Source organism: Dermochelys coriacea, chromosome 2, assembly GCF_009764565.3.
Source record: "Dermochelys coriacea isolate rDerCor1 chromosome 2, rDerCor1.pri.v4, whole genome shotgun sequence".
NCBI classification, from domain to species: Eukaryota; Metazoa; Chordata; order Testudines; family Dermochelyidae; genus Dermochelys; species Dermochelys coriacea.
This window is the reverse complement of record NC_050069.1, coordinates 177886872-177899427: the sequence shown is the minus strand read 5'-3', so window position 1 is coordinate 177899427 and position 12556 is coordinate 177886872. Positions and strand designations below refer to the sequence as shown.

Sequence of the window (12556 nt, the reverse complement as noted above, 5' to 3'; positions counted from 1 at the left end):
AAGAAGGGAATGATCAAAAGATTTCACATAGCCTGTTTGTGAGAGTTTACAAAAGCTGGACAATAATTACAGCAGAATAAAAAAGTAAGAAATAGTTTTCACTTTCAGTATAACAATTTTTCAATGCCTCCCTCCAAATGTACTATAGATGGTCCTCTGAATTAATTTGTAAAAGGCTGGTGTATTTGGATATTACCATCAGCATAGCTCGGAGATTAGGGGCTGAAGTGCTGATCACCAAGCTGCTCACACTGAGAACTCCTGAGTGCTGAGTTCCTTTGAAAAATCTGGTTCCTAGGATTTCAGGAGTAAATTTCTGGATCAGGTGTGATATGGAGGTAAGCTACTATGGGACTGGGGAAACAGCCCTTCTGCTAGCTGATATGCCTTAGAGAAGGCTGTTCATTGGGCCAATGAGTTTCAAAAACAGGAGGCTAAAGTTTGGCTGTTCAATCCATAGTTAAGTATCTAAATAATTGGCAAGGTTATCAGAAGTGCTGAGCACTCATCAGCACCCATTGACCTCGATGAGCACTGTTGGATGTTCAACATTTGAAAATTTTATATTGTAAAGATCCCTTAGATTGTAAACTAATTGGAGCAAGGAACTTGTCTTCCTGCATGTCTGTACCAAAGATAATGTGAACACTGTGTAAATGTTAACAAGGTTAAGTAGTTTGTCCAACATCACGCAACCTGCTCACAGCAGATTTGGGAACAGAAAATCTTACTGACTTCACTGGGGACAGGATTTTACCCCAGGAGTCCTTATTCTTAGTCACCTGCTGTTTACATTATTTTAAAGTAAGTTAATTAAAACTGGTACTTTAAAATAATGTAAATATTCCTCTCCAATATTGGAAAGCCAAAGACAACAACCTTCTTTTGCCAGAGCATGAGAACCAGAAAGTGAAAATAACTAACTGGTGAGTGAAACTAACTGGTCTGTCTTGTTTCACAGTCCAACCTGCCAAAAGTAAACAAACATCATAAATGGTTCAAGGTAAATTCACACACATGTGTTTGCTTACACATGTACAAAATAATGATTTTACTTTGACAATGTTCTCTTAAGAGAGTTTACCAAGTAGAAGACAGAATGTGTCCATGATATAAGACAGCTGCAAATATAAAGATATTCAACTGAAACCCCCAAAATAATCAACAGAAAACCTTTTGCAATGATTTAAAAGAGTTTACCAATTAATTATATATTCACTGGAGCAATGATCAAATCAAAATAAAGTTGCATCACTCAAAGTTTCATTACTCAGTAAGAAAAAAATTCTTTTATTTCTTTAATTGAAAGATTTTAAATGTTTCCCTTCACTATCTTCTGTGGTGGTACTTGAGGGGAAGATATACAGGGCAGTATCTCTACTAAACTTTATAGTTAAATGATATTATCATGTGCATACAATCGTTCTTCTGCGTCCACTAATGACCAAACATCATCATATCAGGCATAAACCTCTCCTGAGATCTATTTCAGCCCAGCAGTTTCTCTGTATTTTCATTCATATGTGGGTTAGAGAATGAGCTCTCCCTAAGCCGGTTTGAGATACTGATCTGGCAAGAGTTTACCTCATTTCTCACTTCTCATTATTCTCCTGTCATTTTGTTATGATGTGTTTTTAAGAACATCCAGCTTTTAGTTTCAGGAAAACCAATTCCTAATGCAGAGTAGAACATACAGATCTGATCTGTTTCTCATTTCAGCAGGAATTCCGTTGATTTGTATTTAAAACAGTTTTGTCTTTTTTTCCCATCTGTACAATAGGCCAGTTGTGACTGGCACCCTCAGTAGTGTCTGAGAAAGGGAGGGTACATGGAGCTTTGTCCCTTCCACACCCTGTACATGGCCCAGCCACAATTTCTGACTCTATGTATTCTGTATTCTCCTTCAGAGAGGAGTATGCACTGCACTCTCTTAAGCAGGCACATTCCCCTTTATGCAAGGTTGGTCAGTATATAACTGTTGCAATATAACCCTACATGAGCAATTGGTCCCCTCATAAGATACTGACTTATGTTCTGAGTGAGAGAGTTTTAAAATATACTAGAATCCATTTATTCACCTATTACAATGATCACTACTTTTACAGCCTCTTTCTAACTTCTTGTTTTTAATGGGGTCTTCATAGTTCAGAGGATTGATAATGGGATAGCAGGTTTTCTTCTCGGCCCCTTGTTCAGACCTAATATGTTGGCACCCACTAGTAGGTCGACACCCCTTGTTCAGGCCTAGCATGTTGCTATCTGGTGGATGCTTGGGGACTATTGTGAAATGAAATGATGATCTCTGTGTAATTCTAGTGAGCTAGTGTCCATATCACAAAAGTTACCACCACAATAACCACCTACTGGCAATGCAAATAAACTTAAGACCTGATGATTAAAAAACATGTAAGGTGGAGTACCATCTCACCTTTAAAACTGTTTTTTCCAGGACAGGACTGAATCGCTCTGGCTGTGCATTCTGGGGAGTTTGCACTGCTGCTGCCTGTGCTACACCTGGTCTGTTGGTAGAAGAAACATTTTCGAGGGCTACCAGTCTGACAGTTTTCATCATCACTGATGTAGCTCTCATAAAAGGGGTGTGCGCGCATGCACATACAAACACAATTAATTTGGGTATTGAGGTCTCGAGACTTTCAAATAATCCTAGAGTCCAGAAATTTTTATGTCTTTTCCTGACTCCCCTCCCCAATGTTTAAAAGATTCATATTAACCCTCATTTTGGCATTCATTCTATCCTCTTCTTTGCAGGCAGAATATAGCAAATTATGGCCGGTGCACAGTGGGATGAGAGCATCAGCTCTGCTGCACTCTCTCTTCTGGCCTACAGACACTACGGAAGCCTCTGAGTGTGATATGCTCTGGGGGGAAGTAAATGGTAGAGTCAAGTAATGGGAGGAGCTGATGAGTAGACAGTGCTCTTGCCATGCTCCCTTCGTGTCTGGGTGGATTTCAAGTTACTGCTAGGTGAATCAGCTTTAAACTTCCTTTGATGAACCCACAACACTTTCAGTTTACCAGCCATGAAGACCCGAAGGGGCCATGGTTCCACTGCAGGATGAAGGAAGTGGGGAAGGAGCCAACTGGAAATGTAGAGTCACTAAGCCGCCATGCAAATTACCCTACACTCTGCCAAGTGACAGAAAATGGCTGCTTTAGGAGGCTGAATTCCCTGCTTATTCTCTAGGTTGTGGAGCTGACTCTTCAGACTCTACAACTGGTCCATTCCTAAAGGTTCAGCAACCAACTTTTCAGAGACAGGGAGATTTCCCTGGCTATCTGCTTGCAAAGCTTAGGTTGTATCCCTCTCCTAGCCAGTATTTGCTTGCCCTGAGAACGCTTGTGAGACAGTATTTAGAAATCCTGCTACACTATGCTTGCCCAAATGATGATTAAGAGGTGTGTTTAGCATAAGTATTTGAAGGATGTAAACATCAAGGAACAAGAGAAATTGTTTAGGGTGGTTTAGGGAATTATAATTAGGGAGGAATTTAGGCTGACTGTCAAGTAAAAATTCCTAATGGCAAGAAGTATTATACTGTGGGATACTCTCTCATAAGAGCTGATACTTACAGTGACTTTAATTATTTAAACATGATACAATAAAGCAAGTGTATTTCCAGTGTAACCATATTAAACAGTGCACAGTCTTTCTTTTTTTAATGGAGTTGGGGCCTGAACCAAAACTCTGGCTCCAAATACTTTCACACTATGAAGTTGTTCTGAATCCAGATATTGACCTGAGTTTTGCAAATGGCCCCTATCTTTATAAAGGTCTAAAGGAAACACCCAAATCTGGACATCTCTGAACCTTGCACTGTTCAAAATCTGTGGACTGTTCAATTCAATGGCTTTGGCCCATCTTTAGTCTTTCAAGTCCAGTCCAACTATAGTTGTTAATATTTTTGCCATCCTTTGTTGACATTACATAATTTGGCCTCTGCCTTGGAACTCCTCCTGCGAAGGACAACATCTCTCATTCAGTCCAGTTAGCCAGGGCAGATGCAGAAATTAAAAGGAGTGTTCAGTGAAAGAACTGCATTCAGGTAACCCACCATAGTACCATTTAGGTGTTTTATTTTCCACAAGCCTAGTGCTTTTAAGCTTTTCAAAGACGAATTTGGGTGGTGGTGGTGTTTGAGATCGGTGGTGACTGTGGCATAGCAATGCACGTTAGATAAAATTGAAATACACCTTTAAAATTGTTCTGGGACACACCACTGGATATCAAAGTTTTCTGGACGTTTTTCCTTCCTCTGACTTTACGGAATCTGATCAGAGATTGAACATTTCATTCCATTCCTTTCCTTCTAATAGTTCTATGAAGTTGTTCTGAATCCAGACATTGACCTGAGACAATAACTCATTAAGGATTATTTTTATACAAAAGAGTTTGGCATGGTCAACTTCTTAGCTGCAATCTGATGACTTTACTATTATACTGCTGATGCCTGCTCAGTGTTTTTGTTTTTTTTAAAGTGTTTAATCAGGTACATTTTTACAGCAAAAACTGCTTATAGAACCAGGGACTAGCTGAAGAACACCTCTTCAGTGCTGCTGCCATCGCCACCCTTTTAAACTTGATCTCTGTTGGAGAATATATATGTTGGGTTTACCATACAGAATAGGCAATCAGAGAATTCAGTAGAGACAAGTGGGTTAAAGTTTCCCCTTTCTGGGAGCAGCCACATTCTGTCCCCCAAGTGAAACCCCCTCATTTTCCTTCCTCTTTCCCTCCTTTTCCAAAGCTGGTATGACTGAGATCTGAAAGTCGACTGAAACCTCATTGTGAGCTGGAATTGTACAACAAAGGAACATAGAGCATTAGAGGAGAGAATGTCAGTGCAGTGACCTGGATTAAGATGTATTAGTTTGTTGAGCTAGTGCTCCAACTCCAGCCAGGATTGCTTTTTGTCGTGCAGCTTGTACGGTAGATATCAGTGGTGATGCTCCCTCTGCTGGAAAGAGCAATGTATAAGGCTTCCTTCTGGGAAAGCATGACTTGATTAATTCCCATATATCATATATGTGATGACACTTAGGGCCGTCCGTTGTTGGTGATGTCAGACAGTACATGATGATAATACTTTAAGCATATGTCCCTTACCTGCATGTTCCAGATGGATACGATTGTGGCCTGAACAACACAGCTTATCTATTGAAAGAGTCATTTCTGAGACCACCCTAGACAAGTAACGAGTAGTAACAAATTAATTTCTTCCATTTTTTTCCTCTTGGGGCTTGGTCTTCAATGTAAAAGCTAAACATAATTTAAAATCAGCTTAGATAAAATCTTGCAAATTACTTTGCAGATGGCTGTCTTATTACATTAAAAAACCTGCCCTTATGTTCTTTCAAAATAAGGAACTTGGGGTCCTAAGTGTGGTACACTACATTTTACTTTATTACTGCCAATTGTGAAGGAAAAAATCATTTTTCTTTTACCTTTTACTATTAACAAAACTAGAAACCCTTTTGATACCTTGGATTTCAAGCAAGATTTCTACAAATTAAACCATTATCATAACATTCATTCAGTACAGTGCATTTCAAAATAACAAATCAAATTGCTTTTCCTCGGGTTCCTCTTTCATAGTTTTTTCATAGGCTTTAGTTTTACAATATTTCAAGACACTGCTGCTGCCACTGCTACCTTTTTAACCTGATCTCTGTGGGTGGGGAATGTATAGGTTGGGTTCAGCATACAGCATAGGGAAAGTGTTAATATACATGAATACAAATTCTTAAAAAATCATCACATATCAGCAAATATGTGAATCTTAGTTTAATCTAAGTTAATACTGGGTATTTAGTATTTTAATGTTAATCTGATTTTACAAGCTGGCTACTCTCATACACAGGATTCAGGTTACAACAGTTTCATTGTTAATACAGTATCTTAGGTCTTAGCTAAATAAAATTTTCAGGTAGGTATATTTGTAAGACTAGGCTTCTCAATTTTTTTTTTTTTTTTTTTTTTTGTGGTGCTCATTGTCTCTTCCAGCCTCCCAATTACCCTCACATTTGCCAACACACAGCATCTCTGTGGCAACTACAGAAATTGCTTACATGGAAAAATATTAGTACTCAATTTGTGTGTGCATATTGGTAATGTGATGAATGGGTTGCTTTCTTGAACATAGTGCTGTGATGCTGGGATGGACTGTGGTCACAGATCTTTGCCAGCTTGAAGTTTAGATCTGTACATTATCTTGAATATCACAAGCACTGAAAATTCATTGTCCCATAGGTATGTTGATATGAAAGGCATCACACATTTCAGTGCTTGATCTATAAGTGCTAGATATTTATCTGTAGCCGCAGCCTTTTATTTCAAAGGTTAGTTGTTGCATGAGGTCTTTAGTGTCTCTCGGAGGTGATTGACTTCTTTTGAAGACAAGCCTTAAATCGCACTCCTTGCTGCAATGAAAGACTATCTGATCTACTCATCACTGTATTAGTCTTTGGAGAGGTATACACAGGGAAGTTATTTCAGCAGTGTCAAATTTTCCTGAATAATATGTGTATTCATTTTAAATGGAAAGTGTTCACTGGCATCCATCCAAGGCAGGAAACATGTCAAAACTATCTTCATTTACTTGTGGAGTCCATAAGATCAATTTTTAAAAGCATGGCTTCAGTCTTGTCCTCTTCGTTGAACATTCTCACAACACTCAAATTGACAAAAGTATCTGATAAGTAAGCCAGCTGTACACGGCATGAGAGGCCTTCAAAGCATGGGACCACACAAATGAGTGATCAGACAGGAAGGCTTATATTTCGGAATTGTCAAATAGTCATATCAGTGTTTCCCCTCCTGAAATGAACAAACTTCATTGCAAGAGAGCAGGAGGTGGGTTTTCCCACCCATTTGAACATATTCATGTGTCATACTCCCTGCACAGCATAGTCACTCAAGGCCACTCTCTTGCACGAATCCATCTAGTATTTGAAAAATAGCCTTTGCAGATATGGGCCAGGTGGCAAATACTGGGTTCTCTTGTACTTTACCAGCAGAAATATATCTGACATTAACTGAAAAGTGGATTGGAAGCCACTTTAGTTGATCTACCAAGCTGAGTTGCAAAAGGGCATTTGAGAATGTTGTTTTTTCACATTTTAAGCCATATCACAGATTCCTCTTGTTGTTGTTTTATTTGACAGGGGTACAATACTAAGTCAGCCACTTATTTATCTTGACACTAAAGATCGCTTAAATCGTTTCCTTTGCTACTGACAGAACTAACTACTCCCTAGCATCATGAGGTTTTCCTACTTTTGCAATTTGAAGAATCATAAGATAAGATGCCTCCAAAGCTTGTGAAATTAGAATAAAGACTTCCTTGGGAGTTTTTGGGGTGTTGATTGTTAATTTATTCAGCTGCACAGGAGAAAAAACCCATGGAAGCTTGTCCTTCACAGCAGAAAGATTTGTTTCTCTATGTTGCAGTAGCGTTGCTGTTTGGAGGCTTTTGTTGGCTAATATTCTGCAACAAATGGCATGGATGTGGCTCATCTGGAGATTCCATATGTTTATAAACTTTTTTTTAGAATAACTCTTTTGCAGCCGGCTTTATTGGTTGCTTGTGTAGTCATCAAATCTTCATTCATGATCAGATTATAGTTTGTCAATTGTGCCGTCTCTTTCAGTGAATTTCAAATCAAATGTGAATTGTTTTTTAGTCATCCCCATACTGATGCTTGTATAAGCAGTGCAAAAAGGTGTTTGTACTGTGAAATGCATTTTCACCAAAGGGAATCACTCAGAGCGCAGGCAAAAGAAATTAGTCCAATCATGTGTACAGAAAGTAATTTCTTTAGTACTTGTTTTGTTTGGGGGTAACAGTTAAATGTTGTTGGATTTTATTGTTCACTGATGGAAATTCATAAATGAATACAAGATTAATTAGTTTCAGATAAAGTTATCATGAAGAACAGGTGGACCTGAACAATCACAGACTTTTGGGGAAACTTCACATCCAGTTCTGGGTCCATCTCTGCAGAAAACGTTCTTCTCAGGCTGCAGAATTGTCTCCTAAATTCCTGCTGGTGCAAATAAAATCTTAGGCTAGCAAGTCGTAGTATAAATTTATTAGTTAACATCTGGTAAGCTAATATTGGTTGGGAAGAATGTTCTTGTATTTAAAACAGTAGACTGGAACTCAGGGGATTTGGGTCCAATTCCCGACTGCCACAGACTCTCTGGGTGACTCTGGGCAAGTGACTTTGTCTCTCTGTGCCTCAGTTCCTCATCTATAGAAAGTTATTCTGGACCTCGCGGGGATATTGTGAGGATGACACCATTAATGCCTGTGATACCAGGGTACCTGTAATATCTGTAAATAACTTACACAGAAGAAAAGAGTTATTTGTTTTTAGCACCTTTCACCTATGGCTTTTGGTCTGAACATCCCCACAAGGGAAAAAGAGAATGTGCCTGTTGTGTACCTTAGGGAAAGACCCATCTCTGTGTTTTGGACACATCAGTACAGTCATGTGCAAAGACATTTTAGTGGAGAGATTCCCTGTCTTGGTGGAGAATAGTTTGTTTCTTTTGGACAATATAATGTGTATGCTGTGGATCAGCCTATAGCTAATTTGCAGCTTTCCTGTATGGTGTCTGAATGCATCATCATCTTTTTATTTTTTTTTTAAACAGGGAAAATAAGCAGTGTATTGGAAATCTTTCTTTTGGAACTAGAGGCTACACTTAAAAAATTTAGCTTTTGGTAATTTGTGTTTTTAATGGAATACGGGTTTTCCTTTTGGGTGGCTTTCACAGAGTAACTTAGGTTGTCTAAACATATTCTGAAATGCACTGGGGATTATGGTTTCAACACATGCATGCCTAGGGCCAAAGTACAAGTAACACATGAAATTTTGTTCCATTTCATGAACAAACCACTGTTTTGTGGCATAATACAAAACATATCTAAGTAGTTGAGATCACTATCAAGCATTGCAACATTAGGTTTTCTATTTATGTGATTACCCAAAACTCATTAGAAGCTCGTTTTGTAGCTCTAGGGAAGTAAGCCTAAAAAGCAGTGAAAAATAGTTCATTGTATTCTGTGTTAAATATAGTTTATTTCCTATACTACTACCACTTGTCAAGTATTAGTTTTTACTTGTGGGGCTGATTTTCAAAACTAGAGAAGTCCAAGGCCGTTTGTAAAAATGTGTGCAGGATTGTGCACACAGACTGCCTGTGCAATTAATTTCATTGTATACGCACACTAGATATTTGTGCATGAAAATAGACTTTTGAATGTCTGTCCATCTGTAAAATCTGAGTGTTGCTAGAAAACATTGCGCTCCAGCTACCTCCCCTCTACCTGCTTCAGGAAATGCAAGAAGGGTGGCATTTGAAATGCCAGCAGAGGACCAGTGTCCTCTCTCCTTGCAGCACCGAAGTGATGCATGGAAAGTTAATCAATGCAGAAAAAATTTACCCTGAAGGTTTCACATCTCCCTTAGAACGTATTAATATTTAACTACTATGGTCAGGAATATGGTGGCCATACAGTACTTGCTTAATAAACCTGAAACATCAGAAACTAATCATATACAAAAAGAGGACGTATAGTTAATCAGAATCCAGCTGTGGATTCTGATGATTTGAAGCCACATTCTGATTGACTGGTTGGGCCTTTTTGTGTACATCACAGCTTTGCCCAGCTTGGGCATTTTCACTGAAACACACAGAAGCAATTCCTGCCCCCCCAGCATGTTAAGTATGTGCATGTGGGAGACATTCTGAAGAGATAAAATGAGTCAGTTGTGTCAGAGAATGGGGGAGTGTGGGAACTGTAGGGGAAAGTGACATTAACTGTCCCCCTCTGCCAACATGTCAGGCTTACGTTTCAGCTGCAGTTTGTGGTCCTTTCAGCACTTTTAACTCAAATTCTAATGAAAAGCTATAATGAGAGCAAAATCAGTCACTGAGTCACAAACAACTCTTGCTGAGGGAGAAGTAAAACTTCTGGGGCTAAAGGCAGTGGGGAAAGTGACCAATCAGGAAGTCATTAAAGTTTTTGAAAAAATTAACTCTCACAGAAAGGTATTAGAAATATTAGTGAAAAGACAGCTGTACTCTTTCACCGCTTGTTTGCTCTTATCTTTTACTGGAAACTACTTTTCATGCTGGAAGGATATGTTGCATAAACCCACACAAAACTGTGTACTTACGTTTTTTTAAAATGTAAAATTAAGTGAGTCATACTCTAATACTAATACCCTAATTCTCATGGGTGTGCATTAGCAGTCTTCCACAAGCATTTTGCAGACACAAAGCTTAAACACACTCAAGACATGCACTCATCTTACTAATGTGCACTCTTTCATAGCGTATGCTATAAGAAGAGAGAATATTAAATAACCTTTCTCTTTATGTGGTACTGTAGTGTAAAACAAAAAGTGTATATGCTTGCTGTTCTAGTAGAGCATGTGCTTTTTAAAAAAAAGTTTTGTGTTAAAGTATTTCTTAAAATCCTTGTAGGATTGATCGTCTCTGTGGTCCTTGTGTAATATGTTGCAGTAGTAAAATAAAATAGAAACACCATATAGCAGATTGTTAAAGTGATATGGCTACTCCTCAATATAAACATTCATTTAAAAACATGGTCTGTCTTGTCAAGCATTTTAACACTTGCTCAGAATTAACAGAGAGCTATTAAATGGCAAATTAAAATACAGACATGTTTCCAAAGTAAAGGAATTTTCATTTGGAAGTGCTCTTCATATTTAATTCAGTTAATTAATATGAGCACTCTTCATCTTTATTCCAAGGCTTCTATTCCAATAGACTTCTCTAAGCTTTGCTGTTATGCACCTTTTATAAATTCCTTGGCTTCCAAGCAAAGTTTTATAGACATAGTGTATTGTGTTTAAAAATAAAAATTTTGAATGCTCATATGTTTTGAGGTACAACTCCTTTCCTCAGAGGGTATATAACATATAAACAAAAAGCCTATTTTATACTGGAAATCTGAAAACAATCAGCCCAGACCGTTGTTCAAAGTAACGTAGGGTTAGCTTTAATTTTCAACAAATTCAATTTTCTTTAAAGTGCCGTTTATATGCTCACATTGAATTATAATGGTTTGTAGTAGTTTATTGGGGATAGTATTTCAGGAATTCTTTTGCATTCTACTTTTGACTCATGGGATGTGATAGAAAGAGGAATGAAGAATCTATAGTATGCCACAACACAGTATTCCATACAGGAAATGTAATTTTCCAAGCATTTTGGCGAACAGGATTAGAATTCAAAAGAAACTGGAGAGTTGGTCTGAATTCAATAAAGACGAGTGCAAAGTACTTCACGTAGGAAGGAAAAATCAAATGCTCAGCTACAAAATGGGGAATAACTGGCTGGACAGTAGTACTGCTAAAAAGGATCTGGGGGTTATAGTGGATCACAAATTGAACAAGAGTCAACATTGTGATGTAGCTGCAAAAAAAGGCTAATGTCATTTTGGGGTATATTAACAGGAGCATCCTATGTAAGACAGGAGGTATTTGTCCCTCACTACCCGGTGCTGGTGAAGCCTCAGCTGTAGTACTGTGTCCAGTTCTGGGTGCCACACTTTAGAAAAGACGTGGACAAATTGAAAAAAGTCCAGAGGAGAGCACCATAAATAATAAAAGGTTTTGAAAACCTAACCTATGAGGAGAGGTTAAAATAACTTGGATGTTTAGTCTTGAGAAAAGAAGCCCAAGCGGGACCTGATAACAATCTTCAATTATGTTAATGGCTTTTATAAAGAGGACGGTTATCAATTGTTCGCCAACAATATGTAGGTCAAGAAGAACTGGGATTAATCTGCAGCATGGGAGCTTTAGGTTAGATATTGGGGGAAAATGGTAACTATGATAGTTAAGCTCTGAAATAGGCTTCCAAGGGAGGTTGTGGAATCCCCATCATTGGAAATTTTTAAAAATAGATTAGCCAAATCTCTGTCAGTTAAAGTCCAGGTTTACTTGGACCTGCCACAGTTCAGGGTTCTGGATTTAATAACTTCTTGAGGTACATTCCAGCCCTAAGTTTCTCTGATTCACTGGTTCTAAAAAGCTTATCTGCAAAAGACAGATTTGTTATATTAGTTCCACTTAAAAAGTTGTTGGCATGGTATTTATGCACCATGAAGCTACTATGTATTATTGGAATTTTTTTTTCTGAGAAACTGCTCCAAACCCTTTATATTTCTTTGGATTATTGTAAGGGGCAGTATGTGAAATTATAGACATTTGAGCAATTTGGGCTCGATCCAAAGCTTGCTGAAGTCTCCCATTGATTTCACCTTGTTTTAGCTCAGAGCCTTCATGGCAATATTTCTGTGCTGGTCCATCTCATCTACTCACCATGGAAATGCAAGGTTACACAGTGTTTTGTTTTTTTTACAAATGCTGTTTGACCCTTAATGTACCTCCTTTCAACCAAAGCCCAAATTTTCTGTGCAAGTTAAAGGTTCTATTGATATCAGTAGGAATTATTGGGTGAGTAGGGAATGCTTATTTCAGGATTATAGGATTCATT

General features: G+C 38.2%; 1 protein-coding gene across 12 annotated transcripts in view; it reads left to right on the top strand.

The window, feature by feature from the left end:
- SUGCT (succinyl-CoA:glutarate-CoA transferase) overlaps positions 1–12556 on the top strand; it is a 483091-nt gene that overhangs the window by 289657 nt on the left and 180878 nt on the right. The window contains exon 13 of one of the 12 annotated variants that reach the window (XM_043508702.1): positions 2450–2724. The exons of the other annotated variants lie outside the window; for them this stretch is intronic. Within the exon in view, the coding sequence (XP_043364637.1) occupies positions 2450–2578 (129 nt within the window). The 3' untranslated portion in view covers positions 2579–2724. Of the gene's footprint in view, positions 1–2449; positions 2725–12556 lie in introns of those variants that run through there. 12 annotated transcript variants of the gene reach the window in all.